An 11,552-nucleotide genomic window follows, 5' to 3' on the forward strand; every position below is an offset into this window, starting at 1 on the left:
GTTTTATTGGGAATTAGGACGGCTCTGAAAGCGGACATTGGCTGCTGCTCGGCTGAACTCATATACGGCACAACACTTCGCCTTCCTGGGGAGTTCGTCGCCGACAGTAAAAACGCAAACGCTCAGGACAACAGTGAGTACGCCTTGCGACTGCAGGACATTATGAGCAAGCTGCGCCCTATGCCTCCACGTCTGCCAGCACCATGGCCTGTCTACGTCCCCAGTGATCTCTCCTCCTGTTCTCACGTGTTCGTGAAGCATGACGTTGTACATTATGATGGGCCATTCAAGGTTGTGAAACGAGAAAAAAAACACATCACTATTGACAGAGGTGGCCACCATGACGTGGTTTCGCTTGACCGCATAAAACCAGCGCACGTGGACAGCGAAGCGTGCGCACCAACTCGAGTTACACAGCCAGAAAGGCTACTAGCAGACCAGAATGAACCAGCCCAACCATTCGTCGAAAGGTTCACGCGGAGTGGCACAAGACTTCTGGTGCGACTGAACTTATGAACTACAACTTGGTGTTGACCCATTTACTATGGGGGAGTATCGTAGCATCGTGAAACGGTGCTTTTATGCGTGAGTGTCAAGAGCGCAAGCACGAAGAATCACATGACTTTTCTTCGTGCACTTCAAGGGAAATAAAAGTTCAGTTACAAGACTTTCCAAAGTGGCGCAAACACTTTTCTAGTTGTTTGGTCGGCTGTTCACGGATGCACATTGTGTTGGCTGTTGAATTCTATTATGAGCTGCTTCCACGTTTCTTGTTTTCTCTGAAAGCGCACTGTGTCAGTCTGGGTACTTGTTAACAAAATCTGTCGGCACGTAGCCACTTCGTTAGTAAAGTTCACTTGAGTGCAGAATTCCACAATAAATGCAACTTCGCAAAAAAACGGCTGTAAAACTACTCAACCTATCAAAGAAATCGAGTTTCTAAAAAAGCGAAAGAAAACAGCAAATGCTGAACGAGCATGATAACACCACCGAACACAACAAAAAGATACAAGAGATCAAAATAACAAAAAAAATCGCAGCATATCTATGGAGTGAATGATAATCAGTGGGGCAGAGCGTCCGTCTGTTCATCCATTCACATGTTTCTCCTCCGTCCGTGCATGCATCCTTGCGTCTGGTCGCATTCGATAATTCTGATGGCGCGCGGGTAACACTGACGAGACGCGAGCCAAGGAGGCTGAGCGCAAGTGTTTTCAACTCGCCCGCTGCTCTGCTCTATCCATGCCCCACCAACAATTCGCCACGTATGGCGACTATCCAGGAGACAGAGAGGCACTCATTCCCGTACTCAGGCAAAGCATGCGCAGCAGCCAACTGGAGAGTAGCGGCACTTCAGAGAGTAGCGGCAGAGTAAGGCCATCCAAAAAATGAGATGAGAAATGGTCATCTATTTCTCTTTCTCGTCAATTCTTTTCTCGGTTACGCATGACAAGTGACAAGGTTAGACTATAGGGAGCTTTGCCCCTAAAAAGCCTGCATTGACGGGAGTTGCTGAAAAGTCGCCAGACAAAAAATGTGTATTTCACTGAAAGATGCCGGTACCTAAACAAACATTGCGGTTCCAAAACGTCGGGTTTCTTCAAAACTTTTGGTTGGAGTCTAAATCATCTCCCAGTTTCATACCCAACCAGACTGACTTCTGTCGAATGTTCACATTCATTGCTACAAACATTGCTGAATCAGCTAAACATTTAACGTTTGGCTGATTTTGTACATACTGTTGTTGGTTTCTTGCAGTAAAGCTAATTTATTGCTTCTTGAGGTAATGATTTTGCTGCAAAAATTTACCTACCCTCGCACCCAGTGCCTATACTTGACGAGCTAAGGACACCTTTCATAAAGTGTTTTTAAGACAAGATAAGAGAGGTTTCTGAAACTCGACTTGTACTTTTCTTATACTTTTCTCATCCTTTCATAAGTAACTTTACTGCGATAAGTTAAGATCGGTTTATGAATACGGCGGTAACATAAATAGGCAGTACCTGTGATCAGATGCCTCTCAAGCACTTGAGTTTCTCCAGCACGTAGAGGCTAGGGTGCCTGAATGCTCTCCTCCTCACCCCTGCTCCTTGCTGAGTAGATATCTCTGAAGGAGAACTTGCTGGCTAGACTGGTTTGGCTAAGTGGTCTCTGCCATCTCTTTTGCCCTGTAACAATGCACTCGAGAAGAGCTGCAGTTGCTTCGCATCTCAAAATCGCTGGCTGCTGCTATCATAACTATGCCCAAGTATGCGAGAAATGGTTCGACGCTATGCCATATTTTCAGACCCATTGCAAAACAAAACTGCTGGGGATTTTAAAAATTAATTGAGACAATTTAAGATATAGCCTACCAAGTCTCTCTCTCTACTTTTAAAGACAATAGTCTTTCTTGAGGGCTTTCGACGCAAACATTTTGGTCCGTCTGTCTTTCTGTACATTTGTCTGTTTGTCCGCTCTTAATGGCATCGGGTACTTGAAACGATAGACCCCATCCGCAGTGCCCACCTATGTTGCTCAAGGTTGAGTGTTAATGCTTGTGCAATAGTCAATTAAAAAGCAATTATTGTGCATGTGTGGTGCACCAAAACAACACGTATAGATTCTGCATTTATGTCTTTTACTAGAAAAAGCATACATAAGTAATTTTAAGGACCATATTTTTATGGACAACCTGACTGACAGCACTGCTAATGAAGTATGTTGATATGCCCTGGCAACATGATGCAGTGCGCTGCAGTTGTCCTATGTTTTGAACCTCAAAAATGTCAGTGAGCAGGAATGCGTTTATTTCATGCAAATTTCCATTGGTTGTGAATGGTTTGCTGTACGCCGATGAATCTGCTGTGCACTTTGCAGGGAGTGAATGAAATAATGAAGGGTGCTGTAGCAGACAGCATGGTAGGCACCGCTCTACACAAAGTGTGAGCGAAGTACATACTGGGAATGCTCTTCATGGGCAAGAACTCGTCCGGTCATGATGAGTTGGAGCCGTGAAAAACAAATTGTGGCCATTGTGGTGCATATCTAAGTCTGTAGACAGGCTTTCTGTACACAATTTTATTAGGTGTCGGGATTGGTTTGCTTGCTCCACAGGGCAAGTACAAATCAAAAGAAACTGGCTGTAAATTTCTGCTGCCATAGTACTCCCAATATGGGATCATAATTCCTTATGTAAGCCTGCTACTGAACAGCTCTACATTGCTTGAAATTCGCTAAAAGCTGTTATTGTGGCAGCATTGCCCCATGGCAAAGCACACAGTCTGATTGTAGTATGCAGCCATTATAGAAGCTGAACACACTAAATACTAGAAGTTAATGATGGTTTATATTCAACAGCTTTGAAGAACTGAATATCTAAAATAGAGACCAATACTATTCGAATTCATTTCTGAAACAATGTTGCCATTTTTCAACATTTTCATTGTGTTCTCAAATACCTAGCACACTCAGATGAGGGTAAATGGGGCCTGAAGGTTGAAGTAGTACCCATAATAATGAGTGCTGATAAGCCATATGCAAGCTACTGTAGTAAAAAGGAAGTACACTGATGAAATTTCATGTTCGTATAGCTCATACATCTCCTATTTAAAAAAAAAAATCTTACGAAAATATTTAGTAACTTAGAAGAACCAGTTTATTCACAATTTGACGACCAACTCTCAACTTTGTGTAGTTATAATAAATTTTATGACTACGTAGTACCAAAGCAAGTTCACTGGACTTCAGTGACAGAGATGACTTAGTAATTGAAACAACACCATGCTAGTTCGTTGTCGTCTGCTAGTATTCTATGCATTAGCAGTTCATGTTTATACTTGCTTAGGTAATCTTTTAATTGAGCTTGTGTTCAATTGCAGGAAAACGATACAGCTTCAGAAGGGGAAGAGAATGGTGAATGCAAGTTCCCCAGCCCAGCAGCACGCGAGTACATTCTACGCACAAGGCACAGTCGGCCCACGCCCGCTGCAAGGTTGACCCCACAACGCATGTTCTGTGTCATGGCAGAAAATGACTTTCGCCTGGCAGGTGCATTCACCCATGACACAATTTTTTACTAATGTTCCGAGACTACCACTACATCTTTTTTAAAGTACTCATGGGTTTCTAACTTTTGGTGTTTAAGCTTAACCTAATCTCCTCTTGTGGTGTGATACAGTTACACCTGTTTATAACAAACCTTCATATAACGAATTCCTCGATATAACGAAGTTTCTCTATTTCCCGCTGTCGCTCCATAGAAGCATCTGTATTTGCGACCTTTATGTAACAAAGCAACAGCGGGAGACAACCTGGATATAACGAATTTGCCCCACGGTAAATCTAGGAATTTTGCTGTGCATTTTGTCATTTTGGTACAAGCATGCATCTTCCGCAGCTGCCCGGCCACTGACTAAGCGCGAAGTGGGCACGCGGATCGCGTCAGCGTGAGGCGGGCCTGCACCCCACGAGCCTGCGTTGCAGCCTTTCTCGCCCCTGGGTGTGCCCCCCCCCCTCCCCTACTAAAAAAAAACTACTTTTGCGTGTTGGCAGTGCCATGCTTTTAGGTAGCGTCACATATGTAGGGCCGCGCTGAATTCGGAGGGTGCTTTACCGAATAGAGAGAGAGAGAGAAACGTCTTTATTCACAAAAGCATGGAGAAGGAGGGCGTGGGAGGAACCCCTAGTTCGGGGTCCCTAGGACGACTCCAGCGACGAGTCGGGCCCGCTGTATCAGAGCACGGAGGACCTCGCGAGGTCCATCGCAAAAAGAATCATCCCACAGCTCCTCGTCACGTAAAGGGTGAAGGAAAGCAGGTAAGGGAGGAAAGATGTTCGCAGTGCACTCGATAGAGACATGGAAGGTCGTGGGCAAGTTTTCACAGCTGGGGCAACGGTCTGCATAGCACTGCAGGTAGAATTTATGAAGTGATACTAAATTGGGAAATGTTTTAGTAGCTGGTAGCTGGCGTAACGGCTACTGCCTCCTATCGCGAGAAAGATGGCGATGGGGCGCTCTGAGTGCGACGGACATTCCTGTAGTGACGGAGAATGTTGTTGTAAGTGAGAAGAGGATCCCGCCACTGCGAAATGGTCGCCTCGCCTTGCCGGTCCGCCCGGAGGGAAACTTCGCAGGCAACAGCGTGTGCGCGTTCATTTACTGGCAGAGAGGCATGACCAGGAGTCCAGAGTAAGTGGACGCGAAAAGTACTGTTTGACTCAGCGGAATTTGATAGAAAATTTGGTGGGCCGCTCTTGGGATGCCATGTCCTGATAGAAAGGCCCAACATGCCTGTTGCGAGTCTGTCAATATGTAGACCTTGCTGTGAACACAGATAGCGTATCGTATCGCTAGAGCGACTCCAAGAATTTCGGCGTGAGCGGCGTGTGTCCCACGTATTGCAGTCGAGTCCTGCAGGGAATCGGTGCCATCTAACACTACTGAGGTGTAACCTTCGCGTGTTCAGGCTGTGTCCGTGTGAAGAGTATGCGATTCCGGGATCTCTTCGAGCATACGGCTGAGGCATCGTACGCGGGATTTGCGTCGGCCCTTGTCATGTTGAGGTGCATGTTACGTGGTAAGGGATGAACAGTTAGTACTTTCCGTATTGCAGGCGATAAGGGCGTGGGGCGGGTTTCAATCTCAAGTGGTGGGACGGGATATCCGTGGCGTGAGAGGAGATCGCGGCCAGTAGGGGTGAGTAGGAGGCGTTGGCGCTGACTGACCTAATATGCCTAGAGCAGCTCGCTTAGTGTGTTGTGTGTCCCCAGCTTAAGAAGGAGACACGTGGAAGTGTAGTTTGGAATGCCGTGGACCAGCTTTGTCACTCTGCGGATCATGGCGTCTAGTGTAGTTTTTGCGATTGGGTCAACTGTTGGAAGGGCAGGTAATATGTCAGCCGGCTGATTCCGCAGGCCTCCACCAAGCGCAGCAGGTCTTCTTCTTTAACCCTGAGCACCGATTTGAAACCCGCCGGATAATGGACAGTATTTGATCAACTTGTCGAGATAAAAGGCCAATGGTGTAATTAGCTTTGCCATCCGCTTGAACATGTAGTCCAAGAATGCGGACACGAGGGACATGTGTATGCCATCCACGTGCACAATAATTGGGGAAGGAACGCTATTGCTTCGGGAGCGAATGACGATGAGTTCTGATTTTTGAGGAGCACATTGCAAGCCTCCTTTTTTAGCGTACTCAACGACAGTATCCACTGCTTTCTGCAGTCGGTCCTGGATGGCTCCATCAGAACCCAGTGTCGACCAGATAGTGATGTCATCTGCATAAGTAGCATGGGCGACATAGGGGATCTGGTCGGGCAAGCGCGGAAGCCCTGCCAGTGCGATATGAAATAATGTAGGGAAAAGAACGGAGCCCTGTGGTGCCCACGTCCTGTAAGGTGGATCGTACCACACCAATGCGATCCGAATAGTTTTTCGCGGTATCTGTGTCTGTGCCGTGCGTGCGTGCATAGTTTCACTGCGCGCGCATGGCGTGGCCCCCGACGACGCTCAGCTTTGCTTTTTTTAAATGCGAAGCATTTCTTAGCGAACTTCGACGTCTTTGAGCGTATATACCTATCTATCTATTTATCTAGCTACCCGCTTACGTTTAGGTGCTCTTATGGTCACCCCTTTAACGTGGCGTAAACCAAAATCAGCATGGGAGGGTAAGATGGCTTGACGAATATGACGCGTTAGTCGTATATTCATCGTATATGTATATGTACCTATATATATGAAAACTCAAGAAAAAAAAGAAATTGGCCCCGTATTTGCATGTTACATTACAAATATCGTCGAAAAACGGCAGTCTTGCGTGTGGAGAGAGTGAACAAAACCTTTATTTGATGTTCTGCGCAAGAAAATCGGTGAATGGTGTTCTGGACGCGCTGCGTTAGAGTGCCTCAAGCGGGTAGCAGCGGCTAACGAGCGCATCAAGTCATGTCACACGTGAGCCATGAGCGTCATCTGGCAGTTTCTTTTGGAAAACAAAGCGCGTGGCCGTGCGCGCCCGTCTCAGAGGTGATAAGGTGTAGAACGCGAGGCGACGGGTAGGTACCACCACCGTGTCGTCTTAGCAAAGCGTAACTTTTCTTTATTTCGGACAACCGTGTCCTGACCACCGATAAGATGTCAGATTAGGCGCTGATGGAAACTCTTGGAGACCATAGTGACAACAGATCGTAGTAGGTCTACTTGTCACGCACTTTTGTTTTGCGCCGCGCCGCTAGTTCGCAGGCTGGTAGCTTTCGCGATTAGCCGATTAGTTCTGGCAACACGGCGGCGCGTTCAATGCAATCCAATGATCGCGATAGAAAAAAAAAATGTAATGTTATAGGAAGTAAGGCTGGCAACCAACTCTTTTTGGTCTGATATCGCGAAACTCCTACAAAACGCTGGTGTGAGCAAATACGGCCGCTCCAGGGAGAAGTGCTCTTTTCACGCAGTCCCTTCACATTAACATCGCACTGATACTCGCCGATATATATAGCAAGTGTGCCAGCGATTACGACCGCCCTTAAAATCCAAGTTCGTTATTGCTACTCAAGCGATCCCCGCGTTGTTTCATGCTCGTTCAAGACGGGTCGTTTACTTTCTGTTTGAGCACTCGACGGCAGTTCTAACAACACGCGGGAGATGGTATGCACTTTTCAGGCGATGGGGATGGGCCGACTCATTCGATCTTTGCTTCAGCAGCACTCACGCGTTTTCACTCACCCGTGAAAGTTAGATGCGTGGGGGCATATATTATCAATGTGGACTTGTTACGGAACATGGCGGTGACGGCAAAAACCCGCCGCGAGTGTCCACATAATTGGTATCGCAATAATAACTCAGCCTTTTCCTGTAAAATAAGTCTTTTGGGTTAGCTCTGCCTTCAGCTCCCCCTTATGAATAATTTGCGCGTTTAATTTCTAAATTCTCGTGCCAAACCTGCACATAACAAAATTCTTTTTATAACGAATTTTTCCAGAAAATTTCCAATTTCGTTATATCCAGGTTTAACTGTAGTATGCTTTGGTGGCTGACAAACTTTACCAGCATTGATTTTAGGTATTGGTGACGGCTAGATGAATGCAACACTTGTTCCTGTCCGGTACACTTTTTAGTGGTAAATCATTCCTGCTTGAAATTGTGAGAGATTATGACATACTTAATAATGCAAAAAAAGGTGGGGGGGGGGGGGTTGTTGTGAGGTAAATAATACTGTCAGTTTTCTTTTTATTTTTTCACTTTTTTTACCCATTTTACCCACAAACAGATGAATGTACTCATCAAGCTATGGGCGAGCCTATGTACAGCTTTGCTGCAGCAATGTCAGTGTGCGGGAATCACATGCACTTAGACTTGCCTATCACTATTGCCGTTATTATCCTGTTGACCTTCTGCTGCAGCTGAGCAGCTGTGTGTTGTAGCATTTTACAATTGTCAATGCATCTATCTTAAAACAATATGATCAATAAATGAAATGTTTTAACATCTGTAAGTTTTGTTTATGTGTGTGTCAATGTGTTGTGCGAGCTATCTCGGTTAATGGAATGCGACACACTGAGCAGCACCCCAAATACATGTAGCACTTCTATGATGCCTTTGAACTGAGGTGGCTGCAAAAGTCTTAATTAAGCGTGAATTCTGCCAGTGCATCACATGAGTCAGTGCAGTGAAGGTTGCGAATTGTTTCTTTTCATTGACAGTGCTTTTCCGTCAGTGTACTATAACTTTAGTGCCACTAAATAGATCGTCAGTTTACTAGAAAAATTCAGTAAGTTTTGATGGTGATGTGGCAAAGAAAACCATGAGACTAGAAAAACAGTAAAAAGCGCCTATATTACGTCTTTTATTTTGGTCATTTGCCATGTCACTCGCATTTATCGTATCTCATTATTGTAGTCAGCATTTTCAGTGCCTCCTACAGTTCTGGAAAAATTCTACATTTAATGCAGCCAGTGCATTTCGTTGTACCAAATGCATTGACGTAGCACATTACACAGATATTAAATGCACCCACATACTGGTTCGCAAGCAGCAGTACCAGCAGTTCTGGCTTTCTGTCCTTTGCTTAATTATTGGGTTACTAGCACTGATCATTATGTAGAAACAAGAGCACATAGCTTATTAAAGCAGTGTGATACGTAACTATTTACATAACCAATTTCCTATCCCTACATACGCTAATAGAAACTTACCATGTCTGACAGCTACCGAATTGCAACTTGTGTTCACAGGGTCTATTCATTTCACCTGCTCTTCATGAACCGGTTCACAGAGGCACTGCACTTCGGCATTCGTTTTACGAGTTCAGCATGGCGCTAGCAGCACCGTAGTGCAGCTGCCTTGCAAGGCTAGTTTATGAATTCCCTGCATCTGCTCGTGAGGTAGTGCCAAATCCGTGCAGCACAAGATGGCTGCAGCTGCAGCAGACGACACAGCCGATTGCATTCGTGTCTGTTTTAGCGATGTGCAACAAGTACGACAGTGAACATTTTCCGGTAGACACATGCCAACCAACGTAAGCAGCACTGTCTTTTACGAATCACAACCTCCATAACCCTTGAGACAGCCGACGAGTAGCATATGACTTGCACGACATCTGCACTCTCGTATTCGTTTCCATGTCTCGTCGCTGCTGCACTTGATGAAACGTCACCTGCGCGAACGCAACATCCAGACGACACCACCGTGAACTAGTTCTGGAAGTGCAGGGCAAATTGAATGGACCTACAGGTTTCTTTATGCACTGTTTGCAACCTTCATTGTTGTTCTTACTATTTTTTGTAGCTCTAAATTTTGTATAAAGTTTGTGGCACAAATGTTAGGTGACAAACCATCTTACTCATACCTGTCACTCATTCACTTTAGTACTTCTGAAGGTACACAAGTAGCCACAAATTTTAGCACAGAGTTAAACACAGAATAAATGTTAAAATTAGGGGTGTGCAATTGTTTAAAATTTTAAATAACGAATCAAATAGCATTGTATTCAATTCAATACATGTGCATTACCAAATAATTTTCAAATACTTCTCAAATAATTAGCACTGATGAGAAAACCCCAAAAGAACAACTCATCAGATGAGCAAAGTATCATTTTCCCTCTTTTTAAATTGTGGATTGGCATAATGCATGCAGTTGAAGCTTTTAAGGGTCTATCAAAGATTCACTCGGGACGTTGTAAGGAATTTTTGCTTTAAACTAATGTCGCCGAAGCCAATGTGCCCTTAATTCTATGTCATAATCATGAGATCCATGACGTTCATTCATAGAGCATTATTTAATATTCAGGCCTAAGTAGCATTTAATAGCTGGGGCTAAGTACAATTTCTAATACTAAGGTAACTGCTGTATTCATACTGAAGGTACAAAATACCTTGATAGCCATAGTCGCTACCGTAGACGAGAATACCTCAGTAATTGTATAGTATCTTTTTTAAGTTAAATGTAGTGGCAATGTTACATTTTAAAACCTGTGAATACTTTTTAAAAATAAAAAGTTGTAGAATTTAGGCCTCTCTTTATAGTAGTTGCCTTCCTATTAGAAGACTATTCGAATAGTATTAAATTTGCATTTGTATTCGATTTCGGTAATAGCGATTCTGTACAATGTTAAGCTAGGGCCCCAAGATTATAATGCGATTTAATTGTTTTATCGGCGCTCTATTGCTCTGTATATTTAAACACTGTTTCCATGGCACATGCATCTGAGTGCACTAACTCCTGCAGCTCTATTTCCATTTGACTGCACACCATGTGTATTGTATTCATAGTGGTGAACAATGAAGTTGAATATGCAAAGCTTGCAGCACTACTGTGTAATACAGCAAGAAATATTCCTGGTCCCATGATTGCCCACTGTCAGAGAAAGTAGCACCCATTCCACTGCTAGGTCTCCACATTGTTCCATCACTGTTATTACTGTTTCTCAATGAAAAATGTGCATTTTCTTTCTTAATTCCAGCTAGGGATACAAGAAGTTGCTGTAATGCAGTTTGATTATTTGTGCTACCTGTTTAAATGTTTTTTCAAGGTATGCAACAACACAGCAACATTTCAACACTCTTAAGTCATGTACTTTGCATTAAAAAATTTGCAAGCTGATAATGTACCCACCTGTATGCAGATTTATGCAATATTTTCATTCAACTCATACTGAAAGGATAGTATAACGAAATTGACTGCATTGAAATGTCACAAGTATTAGCTTTGTGATTTACATCATTGACTGAATTTTTTCTCCTGCTATGTCACTGCAATTTTCACTTACCATCTGTAGAAACGTTCGAATGGTTGTTGTTCCCCACATACAGTCATATTTGTGAAGTTCACAAGGCATATTTGTATTGCTGTGCAGTGTCGTCATAACAGCTCTGTCAGGCCATCAGAAAGCAGACTTATGAGCTCTCGATAGCAGTACTGTACTTTGATTGGATTACCTGGCTTAGATTTTGAGCAGTTCGGAATAAGCAATCTCAAATTTGAAGTTTACCAATCTCTATGTAAAATAAAATGTAAAATGGCTCCAGGCACTTTGAATGGAAATAGTCTGTGTGTCACTCAACTTTTATGCTTTG

The 11,552-nt window shown here is 44.0% G+C and overlaps 1 protein-coding gene across 3 annotated transcripts in view; it reads left to right on the forward strand.

The window, feature by feature from the left end:
- Positions 1–8,470, forward strand: part of Rab3GAP1 (RAB3 GTPase activating protein subunit 1) — a 358,494-nt gene extending 350,024 nt beyond the window's left edge. For all 3 annotated transcript variants that reach the window (XM_037427224.2, XM_075876887.1, XM_075876886.1), the window contains one exon: positions 3,861–8,470. In XM_037427224.2, coding sequence (XP_037283121.2) covers positions 3,861–4,061 — 201 coding nt within the window. In that variant the 3' untranslated portion in view covers positions 4,062–8,470. The remainder of the gene's footprint in view (positions 1–3,860) is intronic.
- The last annotated feature ends 3,082 nt before the right edge of the window (positions 8,471–11,552 follow it).

Source organism: Rhipicephalus microplus, chromosome X (assembly GCF_043290135.1).
Source record: "Rhipicephalus microplus isolate Deutch F79 chromosome X, USDA_Rmic, whole genome shotgun sequence".
Taxonomy (NCBI): domain Eukaryota; kingdom Metazoa; phylum Arthropoda; class Arachnida; order Ixodida; family Ixodidae; genus Rhipicephalus; species Rhipicephalus microplus.